The sequence below is a fragment of the Chlamydotis macqueenii genome, chromosome W, assembly GCF_036417535.1.
Source record: "Chlamydotis macqueenii isolate bChlMac1 chromosome W, bChlMac1.mat, whole genome shotgun sequence".
In the NCBI taxonomy this organism is placed as follows: domain Eukaryota; kingdom Metazoa; phylum Chordata; class Aves; order Otidiformes; family Otididae; genus Chlamydotis; species Chlamydotis macqueenii.
The window spans coordinates 40,049,140-40,070,905 of NC_141592.1; the positions used below are offsets into that span (position 1 = coordinate 40,049,140).

General features: G+C 43.6%; 1 protein-coding gene across 1 annotated transcript in view; it reads left to right on the plus strand.

Moving 5' to 3' along the window:
* The window catches only part of LOC147596694 (vasculin-like), a 34,482-nt gene extending 22,893 nt beyond the window's left edge, over positions 1-11,589 (plus strand). Inside the window, exons 8-10 of the mRNA XM_086769727.1 lie at positions 636-820; positions 10,055-10,157; positions 11,319-11,589. Of these exons, the coding sequence (XP_086625853.1) occupies positions 636-820; positions 10,055-10,157; positions 11,319-11,480 (450 nt within the window). The 3' untranslated portion in view covers positions 11,481-11,589. The remainder of the gene's footprint in view (positions 1-635; positions 821-10,054; positions 10,158-11,318) is intronic.
* Positions 11,590-21,766: the final 10,177 nt, after the last annotated feature.

A 21,766-nucleotide genomic window follows, 5' to 3' on the forward strand; every position in this document is an offset into this window, starting at 1 on the left:
CTGAACAGTCTGCTTTCTAAATAAACTTTCTTTCTAGTTTTTATTTCATGGCAAGTAATTTACAGTTGCTGTAACAACAGCCTGAGAAGCTCTGTGATGTGTGCATGTGTATAGGGGAAGTTGTCTGAATTTAAAGAGCAGTATTCAGTCTTTCTGAACTTGTGGCAGATGAATTTGCTGGTTGAGGTAAGTTGGCTGTGACCTGCCCCTTAAACTAAGCAAACTTGAGAACTCTTTTGCTTTCAAGCTTCTCCTGACACGTGTGGCTCTGATATTTAATTAGGAACCTTGTTTGTAAGTTCAACAGATAACTTAAATAAGCTGCCTTTCATACTTATAGAAATAAAAAGTTTGAATTTTAAGACATGTTTCAAACTTTGTAGAAAAAAGTTTGAGGCTGAGCATGGGAGTTGCTTTCTACGTAACTTGATCAGTGGCATAACTTGAGATTTCTGTAGTATCTAGGTATTGTAAACTCTAGATTTATGAATGGAATTACCCCAAAGTAGTACAGAGCATCTCCATTTAAACTTAATTTAAATTAAACAGAATCACCGAATTGCAGCATTTACTGATATTTACTTGTGAATGGAATTTACTTTTAAACTTTGTAATATATAATTTATTTTTAACAGGATGATGAGTTCTTTAACTTGCATAACAGCAACAGTCCTCATCATGAGAGAGATATAAACCGAAACTTTGAAAATGAAATTCCACAAGAAAATGGCAATGCTCCAATTGCATCTCAACAGATCATTCGATCTTCAACTTTCCCTCGGGCAGATGTTCTTTCAAGCTCACTTGAGGCAGAGCATAGGTATGTACTTGATTATAATATAAAGAGTGTTCCTTCATGGTAAGTGAGCATGTCTTAAATTCTTACTAGTTCAGAAGTTAGAATCTGAAAACTGAGAACACATAATGTTTAATTAGTATTGTCAAAGTCTAACTTTTAGATATGTACTACTTTAACATGGAATATACTTTTGTTTCTACTAGACTTGTGTACTAACATGCTAAACTTGCATCTCTGAGAAAAATTGTAATTGCTATTTGTATTAATAATACTTTAAATGCTGCATCTTATGTAAAACTCCAGTGAGTTTTTCATCGTTAAAGAAGTTAATTATTTCTGTAGCTGACTAGTTGATGCTGTCAGTGATATCACAAGACAATACACTGAAAAGGGAGAAAGTAACTTCAAAAAAGGATTGAAACAATTCTGGTCTGTCTTAATAGTAACTCTAGTAGCAACTGGTAGAGATTGAGAACGATACTGCTGGGAAATTACAACTCAGTCTGGAGGTGAGCTTGTCATGAGGTCTGTTAAGTTCTTACTGTTTCTGACAACTACAGAAATGTAGTGATAGATTAGAAAGATTATTTTCTCTTTTTTTTTTTTTTTGGATAGATTCTATGTATACATTGGACTAGAGAACTTTTTCCTTTTGTAGTACCTGCAGAGGAAACTTTCATGACCTCTTATCCCTCACGAGTATGAAAAGTGAAATGCACCTTGCTCTGTTCCTTTTTTTTCCATCATTGGCTATGGAGACAGAAATCTTTGGCTGTTAGAGGCTGATGATTACTATTTTTGACTAGAAGATAGGAGTAAAATCTAACTCTCATTTGTCAATTCAAATGACTTTCAATGGCTTTCATAGGGTTTCTGGGCAAGTATCTTTCCTTGTAGTGTCCCAAAGATGCTGTGTCTCTGTACTGTACCAGCCCTTTGAGACCTCTGCATGCATGTAGACAGATGTTATTGTAAGCCTTTTTGTAGTAAATTGGACTTGAAGTGACCAGCTTAACTCGCAGGATACTTGTGCATACCTAATAATTGTATAGGCATATCATACAAAATATATCTTGGGTTTCCGTTCTGCTGGGGGAGGTTCCAACATGCATTATGTACTCATCCTGTTGGTGTCAAGTTTGCTAATCTGAAGCTTAATTTTTTTTTATGTAGTTCAGTTTTAACCATTCTAGAAGCCTAATGTTGCTTTAAAGGGACAGCAGTCCTGCTAACTTTAGATTATATTGCTTAAAAAATAATTAACTATTGTCCTAAATTTTATTTACCTTAACAGGAGCTATGTAATTATTCACTTTACCATACATAATACTGTTAACATCTTAGCTTGCTTGCAGTAAAATTTTCTGACTCAAATTGCTGTTGCTAAAAATATAACTATCATTTGAACTGCTTTTGGCATTGCATAATGGCAAGTTTTTTTCTATATGTGTATACAAATGCACATATTCTCTTAAAAGAGAGAAGTTTTGGATGGCTTACATGATGAGGATTTAACTGTTTCTGGCTGTCACGTTGTCCAGTTTGGTTCAAACACTACAGAGGACGTAACTTTAATTTCTGTTATTGTTCTGTTAACTTTTTTAAACAATCTCAGTAGTGCTGTCCCTGTCCCGTGTCCGTCCCGTTCCCCCCCCCGCCAATTCCAGACTTGTATTATGGTTTTAATTACAGTCATTGGTGTCATTGGTCACCTGCAGTGACACATCCAGTGCATGTCCGCTGTATTGGGGGACTTAGAATTTTTTGTAGGGAGGGTTATGTTGAAGGGCATTTCTTGCTGACATCCGGCTAAATGGAATGCCTGGCACATGACATCAACTGTGAGTTCATCTAACTTCCCTGTTTTAGTATATTCACTGTTCTTCAGCTCCAAGTGTCAGTTTATTGTTTTCTGGCATATACTTTAGAAACCTCTTTATTTTTTGTGGAATAGCTTTAATCTCCTTTAACATTTAAGGTGTGTAGTTTACCTGAAGAAGGTGCTAATCCTTTTGGCAAAAACTTTGCAGCAGGAGAACTTACTGTATTCATTGTTAAATGTCACAGTGTCTTCACCCTCAGGTAACCTGTGTTTTCGCAGCATCTTCACACCTAAAACTACTTTCTTCCTGCTCAGATAGTGCTGTCCAACTTTTGGCACTAGCCACAACACTTTTATTATTGCATCTTTGGACATTTCAAGCTTAGTCGCAAGAGGAATATGTCTCCATTTCTTCCCCTCATCCCAACACTCACTCCTAGTTGTAGTCTGTCTGTGTTGGAATATCAACATCTGCCGTCAGGTGAGATTCAATTGCAAAGAGGCCTGTCCTGGCTCTGATGTTAGCATGTGCTAGAAAAAAGAAACTATATGAAGCCATTGCATCCTGAATTGTGGTTCTGTCACCGAGGATCAATGTAGCTTCTCCAGTGCATGTTGTTTCCATCTCCAGACTTGATGCAGAAGATACTGTGGGTCTGAGGTGATGAACCATCTCTGATGTTGGTTCCCATGAAGGGACACCACCAGCATTCCTACACTGCTGTTCCACCAGAGCGGTTATGCAAAGGAGATACATTCTTATTTTTCCACCTGACAGAAATTTCTTGTCTTAAAATGAAGGTACAGTTACTTAGATTCTGCTTTCTTATTGCTTGAACTTTAGGAATATGATTGTCGTAGTTCAGCCCCAATTGGGACCAGACTACGCAGTCTCTCTCTCACTCCCCCCCACCCTCCGAGAGAATAGGGAGAGATAATATAAGGAAAAACGGCTCGAGGTTTGAGATAAGGACGGGGAGAAAATCCTTAAAGTTACCATTACAGGCAAAACAGACTCGACTTGGGGAAAACTATTCATTTATTACTACAAACAGCAGGATAATGAGAGAGAGAACAAGATAACCTCCCCCCACCCCTCCCCTCTTCCCAAGCTTAACATTATCTCTACTACCTTCCCCTCCCGAGCAGCACAGGGGGGAAGAGGGAATGGGGGTTGCGGTCAGTTAATCACGCGTTGTTTTACGCTGCTGCTTCATGGTCGGGGGAAGAACTCCTCCTCTGCTCTGTTGTGGGGTCCCACCCATACGCCAGAGTCCTTCGTGGAACTGCTCCGGCGTGGGTCATCTCTTCCACGGGGTGCAGTCTCTCCAGAACAGCTGTCCCAGCAGGCCCTCCATGGGCCACAGCTGCCTTCAGGCATCCACCTACCCTGGTGTGGGGTCCTTCACGGGCTCCAAGTGGATCTCTGCTCCTCCGTGGACCTCCATGGGCTGCAGGGGGACAACCTGCTCCACCATGGTCATCACCACAGGCTGCAGGGGAATCTTGGCCAGGAGCTGCATTACTCCTCCCCCTCCTTCTTCACTGACCTTGGTGTCTGCAGCTGTTCCTCTCACAAGAAAAGTTCTTCACAACAGGCTGGCAGATGCCTCTCAGAATCTCTTCACATCATCTAGCTCATCTCCTGTCCACTTCTCGCAGCCAGGCTGGGCTGAGTTGGGCCCAGTCAGCTGCCTGGCAAGAGGCCAGAGAGTGAGGCCTGCCTGCAAGGCCCATGAGGCCTGCGCCTCCCTCTCTGCCCCTGCTCAGCTTCTTCACATCTTCTCTTCTCTTCTCTTCTCTTCTCTTTTTTTTTTTTTTTTTTCCTTCTATTTTCCCCTTCTTAAATATGTTGTTGCAGAGGCGTTATCAGGGAACATTCTGCTACCAATCGGCTCAGCCTTGGCCAGCAGCGGGTCTGCCCTAGGCCCGGCCGAGTCCACTGACCAAAGGGAAACAACTTCTAGCAGTTTCCTACAGAAGCTACCACCTTAGGGCCCCCCGCCCTTAAACAAAACCAGAACAGTAATGAATATCATAGTGTAGTCAGGGTTACTTGATTGTACTAAAGTCATTTGCCTTTGATAACTTCTCACACAAATATATTGATGATGGAGGTCGCAGCTTAATGGACTGTAAAGTTCATAGTCCCAACACCAGATATACTTTTAAGAGAAATCCTGTGCATCAACAGATGAATTTTTTATTTTCTCTTTCACTTTCTTTATTGCTGCAGTTCTGGAGAGCAGCCATCCAATTGAAACAGAATATGAAAAACTGTCAGTTTTATTTAGTCTGGTAATAAAGATCTTGAAGTGAGATAATATGAAATTTGGCTTTTGTGTCCTTATATTCACTGGATTGGCAGAGAGAACACAGTCTATTTTGTATGTGAAACCTGATGGCAGGAAATGTAATACTTGGTATGTGCAAGTGATGGTGTGGATATATGCTTGAAATTAAGAATGTGTATCGTAGTTTAGCCCCGATCCGGACCAGACTACGCAGTCTCTCTCACTCCCCCCACCATCCGAGAGAATAGGGAGAGATAATATAAGGAAAAAGGCTCCAGGATTGAGATAAGGACAGGGAGAAATCCTTAAAGTTACCGTTACTGGCAAAACAGACTCGACTTGGGGAAAACTATTTGTTTATTATTAAAACCAAAGCAGGATAATGAGAGAGAGAACAAAACAACTTCCCCCCACCTCTCCCTCTTCCTGGGCTTAAACTTAATTTAAATTATAGAATCATAGAATGGTTAGGGTTGGAAGGGACCTTCAAAGGTCATCTAGTCCAACCCCCCTGCAAGGAGCAGGGACATCCCCAACCAGATCAGGTTGCTCAGAGCCTCATCCAGCCTGGCCTTGAACGTTTCCAGAGATGGGGCCTCCACCACCTTTCTGGGCAACCTGTTCCAGTGTTCTATAACTCGCATTGTAAAAAATTTTTTCCTAATGTCTAATCTAAATCTACCCCCCTCTATTTTAAAACCATTACCTCTCGTCCTATTGCAACAGGCCCTACTAAACAGCCTTTCCCCATCTTTCCTGTAGGCCCCCTTGAGGTACTGGAAGACCGCTATCAGGTCTCCCCGGAGCCTCCTCTTCTCCAGGCTGAACAGCCCCAACTCTCTCAGCCTGTCCTCAGAAGAGGTGCTCCAGCCCTTTTATCATCTTTGTGGCCCTCCTCTGGACCTTCTCCAACTGGTCCATGTCCTTCTTGTGTTGGGGGCTCCAGAACTGGACACAGTACTCCAGGTGGGGTCTCACCAGGGCTGAGTAGAGGGGGAGAATCACCTCCTTCGACCTGCTGGCCACGCTCCTCTTGATGCAGCCCAGGATGCGGTTGGCCTTCTGGGCTGCAAGGGCGCATTGCCTGCTCATGTTGAGCTTCTCATCCACCAGCACTCCCAAGTCCTTCTCCTCAGGGCTGCTCTCAATTCATTCTCTGCCCAGCCTGTATTTGTGCCTGGGATTGCCATGACCCAGGTGCAGGACCTTGCACTTGGCCTGGTTGAACTTCATGAGGTTGGCACGGGCCCACCTCTCCAGCCTGTCAAGGTCCCTCTGGATGGCATCCCTCCCTTCCAGCGTGTCGACGGCACCACACAACTTGGTGTCATTGGCGAACTTGCTGAGGGTGCGCTCTATCCCACTGTCCATGTTGCCGACAAAGATGTTGAACAGGGCCGGGCCCAGCACGGACCCCTGAGGGACGCCACTCGTGACCGGTCTCCACATGGACATTGAGCCGTTGACCACCACTCTCTGAGTGCGGCCATCCAGCCAACCCCTTATCTACCTAGTGGTCCATCCATCACACCCATGTCTCTCTAGTTTAGAGAGAAGGATGTTGTGTGGGACAGTGTCAAAAGCTTTGCACAAGTCCAGGTAGATGATGTCTGTTGCTCGTCCCTTGTCCACTGATGCCGTCACCCCGTCATAGAAGGCCACCAAATTGGTCAGGCATGATCTGCCCTTGGTGAAGCCATGTTGGCTGTCACCAACCACCTCCTTGCTCTCCATGTGCCTTAGCATGGTTTCCAGGAGAATCTCCTCCATGACCTTGTCAGGCACAGAGGTGAGGCTGACCGGCCTGTAGTTACCTGGGTCTTCCTTATTCCCCTTTTTAAAAATTGGGGTTATGTTCCCTCTCTTCCAGTCATCGGGGACCTCACCAGACCGCCACGACTTCTCAAATATGATAGCCAGTGGCTTGGCAACTTCATCCGCCAGTTCCCTCAGAACCCTTGGATGGATCTCATCAGGACCCATGGACTTGTGCACCTTCAGGTTCCTCAGATGATCCTGAACCTGCTCTTCGAGTACAATGGGTGGTTCTTCATTCTCGCAGTCCCTGCTTGCGCCTTCTACAGCTTGGGTGGTGGGACAGGAACTCTTGTCGGTGAAGACTGAGGCAAAAAAGTCATTGAGAACCTCAGCCTTCTCCATGTCCTGGGTAACCAGGACACCAGTTCCCTTCTGGAGGGGGCCTACATTTTCCCTGGACTTTCTTTTGTCCCCTACGTACCTATAAAAGCTCTTCCTGTTACATTTTATATCCCTGGCCAGATTCAGTTCTGCCAGGGCTTTGGCCTTCCTTACCTTATCCCTGGCCACTCGCACAGCCTCTTTGTAGTCCTCCCAGGCTACCTGTCCCCACTTCCACCCTCTATAGGCTTCCTTTTTCACTTTCAGTTGGTCCAGGAGCTCCTTGCTCATCCACGCCGGCCTCCTGGCCTTTTTGCCCGACTTGTTTTTCATTGGGATGCACCTCTGCTGAGCTTGGAGGAGGTGCTCCTTGAATATAGACCAACTTTCCTGGGCCCCTCTTCCCTCCAGGGCCGCCTCCCATGGCACTTGGCCCATCAGGTCCCTGAAGAGGCCGAAGTCCACCTTCCTGAAGTCTAGGGCAGAGAGCTTGCCGTGTAGTTTCCTTGCTGCCCCGTGGATCTTGAACTCCACCATGTCATGGTCGCTGCAGCCAAGGCTGTCCTTTAGTTTCACATCCCCCACCAGCCCCTCCCTGTTGGTGAGCACAAGGTCGAGCATGACACCTCTCCTTGTCGGCTCCTCTATCGCCTGCAGGAGGAAGTTGCCATCCACACGTTCCAGGAACCTCCTGGACTGCCTGTGCCCTGCTGTGTTGTCTCTCCAAATTACCTCTACCCTCTTCTCCTCCCTGAGCGGCACAGGGGGGAGTAGGGAATGGGGGTGTTCTGGTTTTGTTTGGGGGGGGGGGGGAAGCTAAGGTGGTAGCTTCTGTAGGAAACTGCTAGAAGTTGCTCCCCTTTGTTCAGTGGACTTGGCCGGGCCTAGGGCGGACCCACTGCTGGCCAAGGCCGAGCCAATTGGTAGCAGAATGTTCTGTGATAACGCCTGTGCGATAATGTATTTAAGAAGGGGAAAAGAGGAAAAAAACAGAGAAGAAGATGTGAAGCAGCTGAGCAGGGGCAGAGAGGGGGAGGCATGGGCCTTGCAGGCCTTACCCTCTGGCCTCCCACTGGGCAGCCAACTGGGCCCAACTCTGCCTGGCCTGGCTGCGAGAAGTGGAGAGGAGATGAGAAGTGAATAAGATGTAAAAAGGATCCTGAGAGGTGTCTGCCAGCCTGTTGTGAGGAACAGCTGCACATGCCAAGGTCAGTGAAGAAGGAGGGGGAGGAGTAATGCGGCTCCTGGCCAGAATTCCCCTGCAGCCTGTGGTGAAGACCATGGTGGAGCAGGTTGTCCCCCTGGAGGTCCATGGAGGGGCAGAGATTCACCTGCAGCCTGTGGAGGACCCCACATCGGGGGAGGTGGAGGCCTGAAGGAGGCTGTTGGCCCGTGGAGGGCCCGCTGGGACAGCTGTTCTGGAGAGACTGCACCCCGTGGAAGAGATGACCCACGCCGGACCAGTTTCACAAAGGACTGTGGCCTGTGGGAGGGACCCCACGCTGGAGCGGAGGAGGAATGTGAGGAGTTCTTCCCCCGACAATGAAGCAGTGGTGTAAAACAACGCGTGATGAACTGACCATAACCCCCATTCCCTTTTCCCCCCTGTGCCGCTTGGGAGGGGAAGGTAGTAGAGATAATGTTAAGCTTGGGAAGAGGGGAGGGGTGGATGGAGGTTATCTTGTTCCCTGTCTCATTCTCCTGCTAGTTTTAGAAATCAATGAATGGTTTTCCCCAAGTCGAGTCTGTTTTGCCCGTAACGGTAACTTTAAGGATTTCTCCCTGTCCTTATCTAAAACCTCAAGCCGTTTTTCGTTATGTTATCTCCCCCTATTCTCTTGGAGGGTGGAGGGAGTGAGAGAGAGACTTGCGTAGTCTTGTCCCGATTAGGGCTGAACTATGACAGGGGGTTATGGTCTGTTCATCACACATTGCTTTCCACTGCTCCTTCCTCCTTGGGGGAAGAACTCCTCACATTCCTCCTCTGCTCCAGTGTGATGTCCCACCCACAGGCTACAGTCCTTCATGAACTGCTCCGCCCTGGGTAATTTCTTCCACGGGGTGCAGTCCCTCCAGAACAGCTGCCCCAGCATGGGCCCTCCATGGGCTGCAGGTGAATCTCTGCTCCTCTGTGAGCCTCCATGGGCTGGAGGGGGACAGCCTGCTTCACCATGGTCACCACCACAGGCTGCAGGGGAATCTTGGCCAGAAGCTGCATTACTCCTCCCCCTCCTTCTTCACTGACCTTGGTGTCTGCAGCTGTTCCTCTCACAAGAAAAATTCTTCACAACAGGCTGGCAGATGCCTCTCAGGTTCTCTTCACATCTCATCTCCCCTCCACTTCTTGCAGCCAGGCTGGGCCAAGTCAGGCCCAGACAGCCACCCGGCAGGAGGCCAGAGGGTGAGGCCTGCAAGGCCCACAAGACTCCCGCCTCCCCCTCTCTGCTCTTGCTCAGCGTTTTCACATCTTCTCCTTTTTTCTTTTTTTTTTTTTTTTTTTTTTTTTTTTTTTTGTTCTTCCCCCTTCTTAAATATGTTACAACAGAGGCATTATTAGGGAACATTCTGCCGCCAATTGGCTCAGCCCTGGCCGCAGCAGCGGGTTGGCCCTAGGCCCGGCCAAGTCCACTGGACAGTGGGGAAACAACTTCTAGCAGCTTCTTCCAGAAGCTACCACCGTAGTCCCCCTTCACTAAACAAAACCAAGACAATGTGTTTATGTAGATAAAGTATTACTGTTTAGTTTTTGCAACCTTTGAAATTAAACATGTAGTGGTAAAACAGGGTTGTCTGTGAAGGACTCGGGGAACTTCTCAACTTCTGTGCTTTATGTATGTTTTTTGTGAGGCTTTTAATGTACTTTTATTTAAGAGTTCATTTTAACAAAATATGGACTGATTAATCCATTTATTACAGATCTTTACACATCTATGTAGGCAGAGCTTGAAATGTCTGAATGTGTGTAGCAAATTCCTTAATGTTGTCCTTTTAATTTTAAAGGTTGTTAAAGGAGATGGGCTGGCAGGAAGACGTTGAAAATGATGAAACATGTGCTCCGCTAACAGAGGATGAGATGAAGGAATTCCAAGCCATTAGTGAACAGGTAACGCTAAATTAATGTTCCATTATGAACTTGTAGGTGGCTAACCTAAATGCCTACCTTTGAGGAGGATCTCCAGTAATTTTGATGCTTAGGGATGCTGCCATTTCATTACCCTTTTTATTTCCCCTCTCTTGCCTCCTTGTGCTTTTGGAAGAATAGTTGCTTTAAAAAGATAGAGGACCAGTGCTTATTGTAGGTAAGGTCTGTTCTCAAAATATTAAGGGAAGGGTAGGGGAGTGGTTCTGAGTAGTTTCAGCATTGCTGGTAGTAGAATTGCACAGGCTTTCCAGCTCCTCAGCTTAGCCCGAGGAAAGGGAATTTTCTTTCGAGGTTTTTATGCAGCTTCCTTGACTTTCCAAAATCTGAGTTTTCTCTGTTGGAAATTGAGGGACACTTAATTCACTAGTAACAAAGCCTGAAAAGGCAATCTAGATGTGATATTTTTTTATTATTATTATTTTTTAATTAGGAGTGTTTTATATACCTGATAGGGGTCAGTGAGGGGAGGGGCTGGAAGGGAAAATCTTGCATAATGTTAAATCTGAAAATTTTGTATTTCCATAAGTCTAGCCATGCAGGTGCTAATTAGAGCATTTGGAATATTAAACTCTTAAATGCTTGGCTTATTGCCCAGCTTCTGCAGTATGTGTGGAAATGCAGTAATTCCTTTCTTGTAGAATAAGTTGTTTCCTTCTCTCCACTGTCTTTGACTTGCCAACTGCATCAAGTAGACAGACTGGGATACCCATTCCTTCCTGCTTCTTCTCTTCCTGGGTCCCTTCCTCACTGCAGACCCTGCCCTCTTTAGCACAGGCATTTGCAGTAGACTGTGGAAATAGGGACTGCATCACAGGAGGGACTGTGTGGGAGGGATCACTGGGGCAAGATGTTTGAGGAAGTGGGTGAGAAAAGGGTAAGTTCTTGTTCAATGCAGGAGCTTAGTTAAGCACGTTTGGAAGCTCTTGAATGCAGGTGGCTGGTCCAGAAGTGAAGGCACTCAGGTGATTTTTTTTTTTTTTTTTCTTCTTTGTGTGTATATATAAAATAGATTGTGCAGTGGATCTAATAATTTAGCCCACAGATGATGTAGAGAATGCTGAAATGCAACAGATTGTATTTGGCTTTTTCTTTCTCTGAATACATCTTGTTCTCTCGTTTCAGTTACAAAAAAATGGCCTTCGGAAAAATGGCATTTTGAAAAATGGCCTCATCTATGATTTTAAACTTAGCCCCTGGAAAAACAGCAATTTCAAACCTGATCTGGAGAATGAGGATTCTGAGACGAGCAGCAGTGATACATCAGATGATGATGATGATATGTGAAGATTTCTGTAACATCTATAGAAGCTTGTTTTGATCTCATGAAAATTTAGGGATGTATTGTCCAAAAATATTTCAATTTAAGTAGTAACATACTCCATTAAAGGAAGAACGATGGGACTTTTCTCTGAAGAAAGCAAGGAATATAGTGTTGAACATTACTTAATTTCTTTGCAAACAAATGTTGTAGAATAAGGACATGGGTTGACCCAGCATTGACTTTCTTCATCAGTGCAGCATTTCTGACTAGCAATGTGACAATGTTACAAATCAGACTTTCTCACTTACTAATAAAAACAAAAAGAATTGTGTAATGTCTTGCAGAGCTTCTGTCTTAATATGTCCAAGTCTATTAGGAAAAAAAGGCAGCTTGACACTTTTGCTTGCTGAGTAATTTCTTTCTTACAATGGAAATCCTTGAGTTCACTTTGTATGCAAAAAGAGCAATGTAGCATGTTGGCTAAAATGAACAAAGTGCGCTAAAACTCTTTTCCTTAATTGAGCTGTTGTACTGTTCTGCTTCTTCCACACAACTCTTTGGCCATTTGTAGTGTTGTCCTGGTTCTGGCTAGGATAGAGTTAACCTTCACCTGAGCTGGGAGGGGAACTGGAGCTGGTGGCCCCTGTGGCTGGGGGACACAGCTGGGATAGTTGACTAATTAGCCAACAGCTGGAATAGTTTCCCCAAATTGGCCAAAGGGCTGTTCCATCCCATGGGACATCATGCTCAGTATATGAGTGAGGAGGGTGGTAAGGGGAGCCTCCTGCTACTCTGGAGGAAGCTGGGTATTGGGATTCGCTGTGAGCTATTGTACTGTAAATTATGTGTTTTGGTATTTTCTCTTATCGGGTTTGGTTGTTTTCTATCTCTGTTTTCTTTTCTTCTATTGTTCTCTTAAACTTTTCTTTTTTAATCTTAACCCATGAGTTTTGCCTTTTTTTCTTTACCAATTTTCCTCCCTGTCCTGCTGGAGGGTGGGGGGAGTGGGTGAGAGACTGGTTGGTCCTGAGCAGGGCTAAATTACGACAAGTATAGTCATCATTATTAACAGCAAAAAAATCCCTTGATGTTTCAGTTCTAAATTTTTAGAACTAACCTTTACATTGAAAGCTTTATGTTGGTTATTGCAAGACACAGTATTTTCACAGTGAACACATTTCTTGTGGGAAAATAAGCACTTTGATTTTATTTTCACGTGCAGAAAAAATAATTATACCAACTGTATTTGTCCAGTACATGGAAAATAAACTGATTTACAGAGTATTGTCTCAGTGCACGGCATCAAGGGTATTGTTTTAAAAGCTAAAGTTTTGTTTGCATTTATACATACTCTGGCAGCAGTGATTGTGTTTCAGAATGAGTTAAAAATACTTTTATTATCAGATCTTGCTTTTATAGCAGCAGAAGTTGTATCTATGCAATAAGCACCTGTTTTGCTTTCTTTCTCTCAAACTTTTTCTTTATAATCACACATTTTAAAACTAATATTATTTATAGTTTTATTTAGTTCATTTTAGTTCTTTAAATATTTTCTACAGGGTTGTACAAACTATGTAGCATTAATTCATAAGCAGAACTGTTCTTGGTAATGTCACATATATTTATAACATAGCTTAGATATAGATATTCCTCCTTCAAAATATTTTTGAATTGCACTACTTCTTACAGTTAGTTTTGTTGAGGGGTGGGGGGGCTACTGTGGCAGCTTCTGTAAGAAGCTTCTAGAAGTTGTTCCCCTTTGTCTAGTGGTCTCGGCTAGGCCCAGGGCCGATCCCCTGCTGGCTAGGGCTGAGCCAATTGGTAGCAGAGTATTCCCTGATAACACCTCTGCAATAACATATTTAAGAAGGGGAAAACAGGAGAAAAAAAGGAGAAGACGTGAAGAAGCTGAGCAGGGGCAGAGAGGGGTAGGCAGGAGCCTTGTGGGCCTTGCAGGCCTCACCCTCTGGCCTCCCACTGGGCAGCCAACTGGGCCTGACTCAACCCAGCCCAGCTGCAAGAAGTGGAGAGGAGACATGAAGAGAACCTGAGAGGCATCTGCTTGAGCTGATTGTGAAGAATCTCTTGTGAGAGGAACAGCTGCAGATGCCAAGATCAGTGAAGAAGGAAGGGGAGGAGTAATGCTGCTCCTGGCCAGAATCCCCCTGCAGCTTGTGGTGATGGCCATGGTGAAGCAGGCTGTCCCCCTGCAGCCCATAGAGGCCCACAGAGGAGCAGAGATCCATCTGCAGCCCATGGAGGACCCCACACTGGGGCAGGTGGATGCCTGAAGGAGGCTGTGGCCTGTGGAGGGCCTACTGGAGCAGCCATTCTGGAGGGACTGCATCTCATGGTAAAAGGACCCACGCCAGAGCAGTTCATGAAGGACTGTAGCCCGTGGGTGGGACTCCATGCTGGAACAGGGGAGCAATGTGAGTTCTTCCCCTGAGGAGGAAGGAGCAGCGTAAAACAACGCGTGATGAACTGACCATAACCCCCATTCCCTCTTCCCCCCTGTGCCGCTCATGGAGGGGCGAAGGAGGTAGAGATAATGTTAAGCCTGGGAAGAGGGAGGGGTGGGGGGAGGTTATCTTGTTCTCTGTCTCATTATCCTGCTGTTTTTAGTAATAAACAAATAGTTTTCCCCAAGTCGAGTCTGTTTTGCCTGTAATGGTAACTTTAAGGATCTCTCCCCGTCCTTATCTCAAACCTCAAGCCTTTTTTCTTATGTTATATCTCCCTATTTCTCAGAGATGAGGGTGGTGGGAGTGAGAGAAAGACTGCGTAGTCTGATCGTGATCGGGACTAAACTATGACACGTTAGTAATTTGCAATTTAAAACTCTAAAGCAAAAGTATTTATAAAGCTGAGGTTTTGTCCATGTTTAACTTCTTTAGGAAAGTAAATTTTTTTATAAGGTGACATCTAACAATTTTGGGCCAAAGGTGGTGTGTTAGTTGGTGGGTTTTTTTTTTTTTTTTTTTGAGTTTCTTTTGTATGGAATGGTGTGTGGGGTAAGGTTAGCAGGGCTGCATGTATGCAGGAGGGGCAGTCTGCAGTGATTCGCGCGCTAGGCGCGGATAGGTCCATGGGCGCAGGGGGCAGGTGCGTCCACGTACGTGGTGGGCACGGATAAGTCCATGGGTGCAGGGGCAGGTGCGTGGCGGGCACGGATAGATTCATGGGCGCAGGGTGCGGGTGCGTTCGCGTGCGTAGCGGGTGTACGGGTATTTAACCCTGTGTTGCGCAGCATTAAATTGAAGGCTTGGCTTGACGGTATCCGTGTGATGCCCTGCTTTCCCTGGAGTGGGGCTCCGGTGCGTGCGGGGTAGGTTAGCTGGCAAGAGAGCCGGCAGAGTGGGACTTTTTTGTTTTGGTTTGGGTTTTTTTGGGGAGTGTTGCTTGGTGTTTGTGTGTTGTTTTGGGTGTGGTGGTTTTGGGTGTGGTTTTTGTGTGTTTTGCTTTTTTTTTTTTTTTTTTTTTTTTTTTTTTTTTTAGTTTAAACAGATTTCTTTTCAAGAGGTCAATTTTTGGAACAGGCATACAAATGTTGGTGTAGTTAATTTTGGCACAATGTATTCAAATATGCTGTTTTCTTGTCTAAATTTAAGAGGTTTTTTTAAGAGAAAATTGCTGTATTGATAATTAAGTATTTCCTGCTTGTATACCTTACCTTTCTTTTTTTTGCTTCTCCTGCTTTTTTTTTTTTTTTTTTTTTTTAAACTAACTTTGACACCTTGGTGTAGTTTGTTCTCTTTTTGGTTGTCACATCCTATTAACAGGATCTTCTGCCTATTGTAGTTATAATGGTATGTGAATACACTATTTCACTAACTAACCCTTTGGGAAGGTATTATAATTATAGAATTGTGTTACACTAAGTGTATAGACTTGGGAAATTTACAGATTGTAATTGGGAAAATTTTCTTTAGAGAAAGTAGAAATAATAGTTATACTTGGTACTTCTGTTTTTCTAGTTTACATCCTGAAACTGGTAACAGAAGCATAGGTCACAAAGAGTTGCGAGTGAAGGAAATAACAGGACTTGAGTAGTGTTTTTGTTTTGTAGAATGATACACTTTTAACATCCTTTGTAAATTGTTTTCTGAGTGTGACTTCTTGTGGCTACTTCCCTTGTATCTGCTGTGTTGTCCATTCTGGCTCTATACACCCAGCATAATTACTCTGTACTCATACTAAACCGTGTTTGCATTTCTGAGGTCCATTGCATTTGATACAGTGATTTGATGACGTGCAGATGCCTAACCCTAACCTTGTGGTTTTAGAATCCTAGAATCATAGAATGGTTAGGGTTGGAAGGGACCTTCAAAGGTCATCTAGTCCAACCCCCCTGCAAGGAGCAGGGACATCCCCAATTAGATCAGGTTGCTCAGAGCCTCATCCAGCCTGGCCTTGAACGTTTCCAGGGATTTTAGTTCTAGTCCTATACAGTGGTCCATTCTGACACTTCGTGCTAGTTCAGAAACTGGCAGCAAAGGTCTGTATGGCCCTTAGCTTAAATGGTTATCTGCCTGCTCTGTTATTTCAGTTTGCCACTCACTGCAATGAGATGGAATTGGGGAAACTGATGTTTTCACTGAGGAATTACGTTATATTTACTTAATGGCAAAGCTGAGTAATGCATTGGTCCTCTTTTCTGCCACCTTAATAAGAAACACTTTCTTTAGTCACTCACTGAGGAACTCTGAGTTTTTTAATTTTTATTTTCCTAGGAAGCATCACTTGAAATGAAGTTTGTTTTTCATATTTTACTTACATAAAATGTCTTGAAAGCATTCTTTTGCGCTGTCCCTCTCCCTTTTGTTCAGTGCTTGAGGATGTAAAGCAGAATGAAATCTGATTTTCTAGTATGCAACAATGTAATTTACTGCATCTTTTACTTTGTTCCTTTCACAGGGCAATTTTAGTAGTTTATCAACCTTTCTTTTCTGTCGTACCTAAACCATGATCCATTCCCAGAATACATCATCTCTTGTTTTTCTACTTGAGCACATTAAACACCAGTAAGGAAGTCTACCTTAAAGACTTAAGACATTGTTGGACTAAGCTTGCCCATTCCTTTAGTAGGTTCTAGCAAGCTTTGGATATTAAACAATGTCTGCTGGAGATTGTCAGTGCTGGGCCCCAGAGAACTTGAGTGTAGTGACAGTAGTCACGGATTGCTGCATGCAGACATGGCACTGCTGTATCATTTGCAGTAATCGCTGCCATTTCTCTTCTTAATCCTGCCTCTATTGTCAGAGAACCACACCTTCTTAGTTCCCCTTCCCATCCTTTTTTAAAAGAAAAGATGACTGATTAATCAGATGACTGATTTTTTTGATCTACTGGTGATTGAGGGATGTGCCCTCTATGTATGTGTGTGAGGGATTTCAGTGATGGTCTGTGTAGGGCCACTGTGGGGAATTATAAGCTGCACACAGCTGTGAGAATGCGACCTTGGAGAGGGGAGCTAGGAGGGTTGTTATCTCAGAGAGGGGAACTAGGAGGTTTGTTATTGAGCAGTATGCTGTTGCTATCCGGGAACCGCTGTTAGCCAGCAGGGCACGTACTTGGCAGGCCTTGTTGCATGTGCTGGCCACGTGTGCATCAACACCTAGTCAGTACTGTGATAAATGAGTTGAGTCCCAAAACAGAATTCCATTTACAGTTTCCAATTTATTGAATAGAGGCAAGCAAACAGCGCTGGGTATGCCGGGAGTTTCCGCTCCACCAAGACGCACACCCCTTTGTTCACAGTTACAGTATTTATAACCTCTCCCGGTTCCCCCACCTTGCCTGTCTCCTTTTTTTTTTTTTTTGGGAGCTCACAATCTACATTCCATTGGTTACTCACACCGTTCGTGACAGGTGCTGACTGGCTAAGAGCATGTCTCCGGCCACTACACAGGTGTTAATTGGCTAAAAGTACCGAAGCGCCTGATCCCATATTTGGAGTTGTTTACGTGCCTGTGGTCATCAGCACCCAGCCCGGTTTTCCCGCCTTTTGCTCGTTCCACTGTTCAGTGTCCTTCTTATGACCTTGCAGCACGTAAAACCTCTAATTATGTTAAGCTACCAAGGCAGGAGTGAATCCTGCCAAACACATCTCAATAACTCAAATACATTGACAACAAAACTTATATACAGTTTACAAAAAAAATGGGCTTAAAAATATGTACATATCTTCCTGTTTCCCCTAAGCCTGTGGCTATATAAGAACAAACAGGATAATTAAAGATTCCATATACAAAGAGGGTCACATTTCACCATGCAACCCTAGTATTGCTTCACATTAACACGAATCAGGTGAACATATCTCACAGTACTCTTCCACTGAATCTGCTGAGGGTATTGATATGGGGGAGAGGACCGCATAGAAATAAGGACAATAAGTTAATCACAACTATATATGTATGCGCTTTGTGATAAACTGTGAACTGTTTGTTCATCAAGCCTTGTCAGAACAATGGAAATTTACATAAAGTATGCAAGGTCGGCCACAGGCATCCGGCTATGTAAACACGGCATGCAGGACTGCGAAGGGGGGGGGGGGAGCCTCATGAAGACGAAGGGTATAAAACCAGTAACTTTCTAACCATATAGTTTGAAGAAGCAATTAGTGGAAGGGGGAAGTCTGTTTTCATGAGGAGTGAGAAACAGTCTCACATTATCTTGAGGGAGTGATTAATCCTTAAGCAAGGATTCGAAAATAGGATGGCATCCATCCCATAAATCTCCTTGCTCAAGGAAAACGGGTGGTTAACAAGGACATGAATCGGCTCAGACTGATAAGGACACTGCCAACTTGTAGGATCAGCACATTCCAGGCAAAGGTGAAAAGTACACCATGAAGAAGACCTACGGCCTTCCTCCCAAAAGACCCCCGAAGACCCTCGCCCACAATTCCTGGGAGAATTTGCGCAAGCGCGAAGGACTGATAAGCTAATTAACATACGAAGCGAGAGTAGGTGGGTTTAGGTAATGAATATGTATAAGCATCAACGAAATATTCATTGTTTTACTGTATAAGAATGGGGCGGTTTGCTACCTCTGTGCGCGCCATTGGCGGAGCAGGAGACTCCCCGGCCGCCCAGCGCTGTTTTGCTTACTGGTCGCTTGCTTTAATAAACCAAATTTTTAATTGTCAAAGAGGACAGATAAACTATAACAATTTTGGTGCCGTGACTCGGATAAAGGCAATCTGGCCTGAGGTCCTTGGCAGGGGAGGCGCCCCGCTGAATAAGCGGCCCTTGTCAGGGTGCTTCTACGCCAAAATCCTTTACCGACGAACCTCAAAATTAGACAGTAAGTAAATAAAAACCAGTCAACCCCATAATCTTTGTGCACGAAGCCCCGGACGAAGACGCAGGACGCGTGAGTATAGGCCGGTTATCCGTTCGGTTGGGGTTGGGTATCCCGAAGCATGGCGAGCGTGTGATCACTCGGTCTTAACTGTGCTGTGGTAGGTGAAAGGTTGATCCAGCCGCCCCTAGCCTCCCAGACTTGTCTGAGGTCGGCTAGAAAGCAAGGGGGTCTCCTTTCACGAAACAAGTGTGTGTGTGTGAGAAGGCGCTTTGGAAGATGGTGTTACCGAAATCCGGAATAAAACTCCTTAACAGCAATGAGAAGTTAAGAAGCAGGCACTTCTTTATTGCAGCGCTGGGCGCACGGGGGATCACTCCACCTAGCGTGCGCACCTGTTCGATCAACAGCACGGGTTAAATACACATTAATTATACATATTCATTAAATTCCAAGAAATAATATGCATAAACATAAATTTTCTGAGAAACCATTACATCATTTCCCCACCCACTCGCGCATGCCCAGTCTTTTGAGTCGAGGGTCTTTTGGTGGTCTTGGTGGTCGTCAAAACGCCCCCTCCTCAAATTCGCTGGTCAAACCCCTCCTTGAAATCTCCATATATGGTCTTGAGAACAGGTCGCGATGCTCCTTGATTTTCCTGGCTCCAAAGTGATGGCTCAGGGCCTATTTCTGCAGGTGGGGTTTGGGGGTGTTTGGGACTTACCATTGTATTAAAGATATGCTAGGCTAGCTTCTAACAAATGCGTATTATAATATCTCTAGGGTCCCACTCCCTTTAGGAACAAACGAATTTTATGAAGATTTAACCTATGTGACTACAGTTCTACAGTTAGCAAGAATCACCCCATATTGATATTTAATTTTCAACGTTTATGTCATGTAACATTTCTCCCCTTTGAGACTTATTTAATTTTTTTCAATAAGTCTCATTTACTTATAACTAATCTCCATAATCAGTAAAAGAAAAAGTATTATTAACATTACTAATAAAATTCCTTTGATAGATTTCATTATTTTGATATGATTTTGTCTAATTCATTAAAAATGAGAGACTGTTAACTTTAAATGACATGTTTCTTTAGAAATCCATTGTTTCTGTTTTGGAGGCTGTGCTTCTTGACTCTCAAATAATGAATCCAAGAATCAATATCTTCAAATTTAGGGGCTGTATATATTGCTAGAAGCACCTGATATGGTTCTTTCCATTTTTATTGAAGAGTTTCTGATTCCCAAATTTTCAGGTACACATAATCTCCTGGTTAAAAATTACGAACTGGGGAATCTAAAGAAAGAGGCTCTGTGCAGTTCCATATCCATATCAGAGTTCTTCCAAGGGATATCAAATACAATTCCATTTCATTATCCCCAGTAGCAGTCACATTTTGAACAAGGGTTAGAGTCTGATAAGATTTTCCATACATTAACATATGGACTAATTTTAGTCCTAGATCTGGATTGAATCTTGATTCTCGGAAGTGCTTAAGGAAGAGCTTGAGGCCATTTTAAAGATGTTTCCTGACAAATTTTACTTGTCTATTAGATTGTGGCCTTCAAGGAGTGTGTAAATTCAATTTGATTCCCAGAATTTTGCTCAATATTTGAATAATTTCAGACACAAAATGAGGACCTCTATTTGATTATATTCTTTTGGGGATTCCAAACCATGATATTATTTCTTTTAACATATTTTTAGCCACTTCTCTTGCCTATTGGTGCGACAGGAAAAAAAAATCTTTTGGCCATATCTACTAATACCAATAGATATCTATATCCATTTTGTTGTGGCAATTCTGAAAAAATCAATCTGCCAATAATTTTCAGGCAAGTTTCCCTTATATATGGTTCCTGGGGGTGGTTATTTAATATTTCTCAGGTTATTCTTTAAACAAGTTTCACACTTTTTGTTACTGATTTTATTAGCTTTATCATCCTAACACTAATCACCTGTCTTCTTAAATCACTGATCATTGCCTCTATTTCCCAATGAATTTTTCTATGCTTTTAGCTTTGATTGTGGTGAGACCACAACTTGATTTTTAGGACTAATGATCATTTTTCATATTTATTTGAATTGATTTAGCTAATTCCAATTCAGCCTTACTTTAATTTGGGGTTTGTTGTTCAAATTTCACTTCTTTAACTGGTATTATTGTCATGATGCCTTTTTCTGCTCTCTCCTTTGCCTTTTTATTGACTAATTTATTTCCAGTATTCACTGGGAAATTCCCAAATTGGTGGGCTTTGCAGTGCATTATTGCAACTTCTTTGTGTTTCTGCACCACTTGGAGCAATTGCAGAATTTCTTCTTGGTGTTTAATGGATGTTCCTTGTGCTGTCAGCATTCCTCTTTCTTTCCATGTGGCTCCATGGGCATGTACTACTCCAAAAGCATACTTTAAATCAGTCCATATATTCACTTTTTATGTTCTGTCCATTTTAGGGCTTTTATGAGGGCTGGTTATCAATTCAGCCTTTTGTGCTGAGGTGTTCACTGAGAGCGGCTTTGCATCAATAACAGAGTTTGTTATTGTTATTGCATATCCAGCCAATCTTCTTCCGTTTCTCATGAAGCTGCTTCCATCAGTACATATCTCGAATTCCAGGTCAGGTATATGTTCACTCTTCTGTTACTTCTGCTGGAATAAACTTGTTTGATGGTCTGTAGACAGTCATGACTTAGAACTTCTTCTTCTATTGAACTTAAAAAGATGGCAGGATTTATTGTTGTAGTTGTTTTCGATTTGACATCATCTTGTTCCAACAGGACAATGTGATGTTTGAGCATCCTGCTTGGGGATAACCAGTGTCCTCCTTTCTGTTCCAGAACAGAAAGTACCATATGCGGTACATAATCTGTTCTTGGCTGTCCCGTTGTCAGCTTTCGAGCTTCTTAAGTCAGGAGGACAGTTGCTGCTACAGCTCATAGACAACCTGGTCATCCTTGGCTAACATTGTCCAATTGTTTGGAGAAATAACCAAC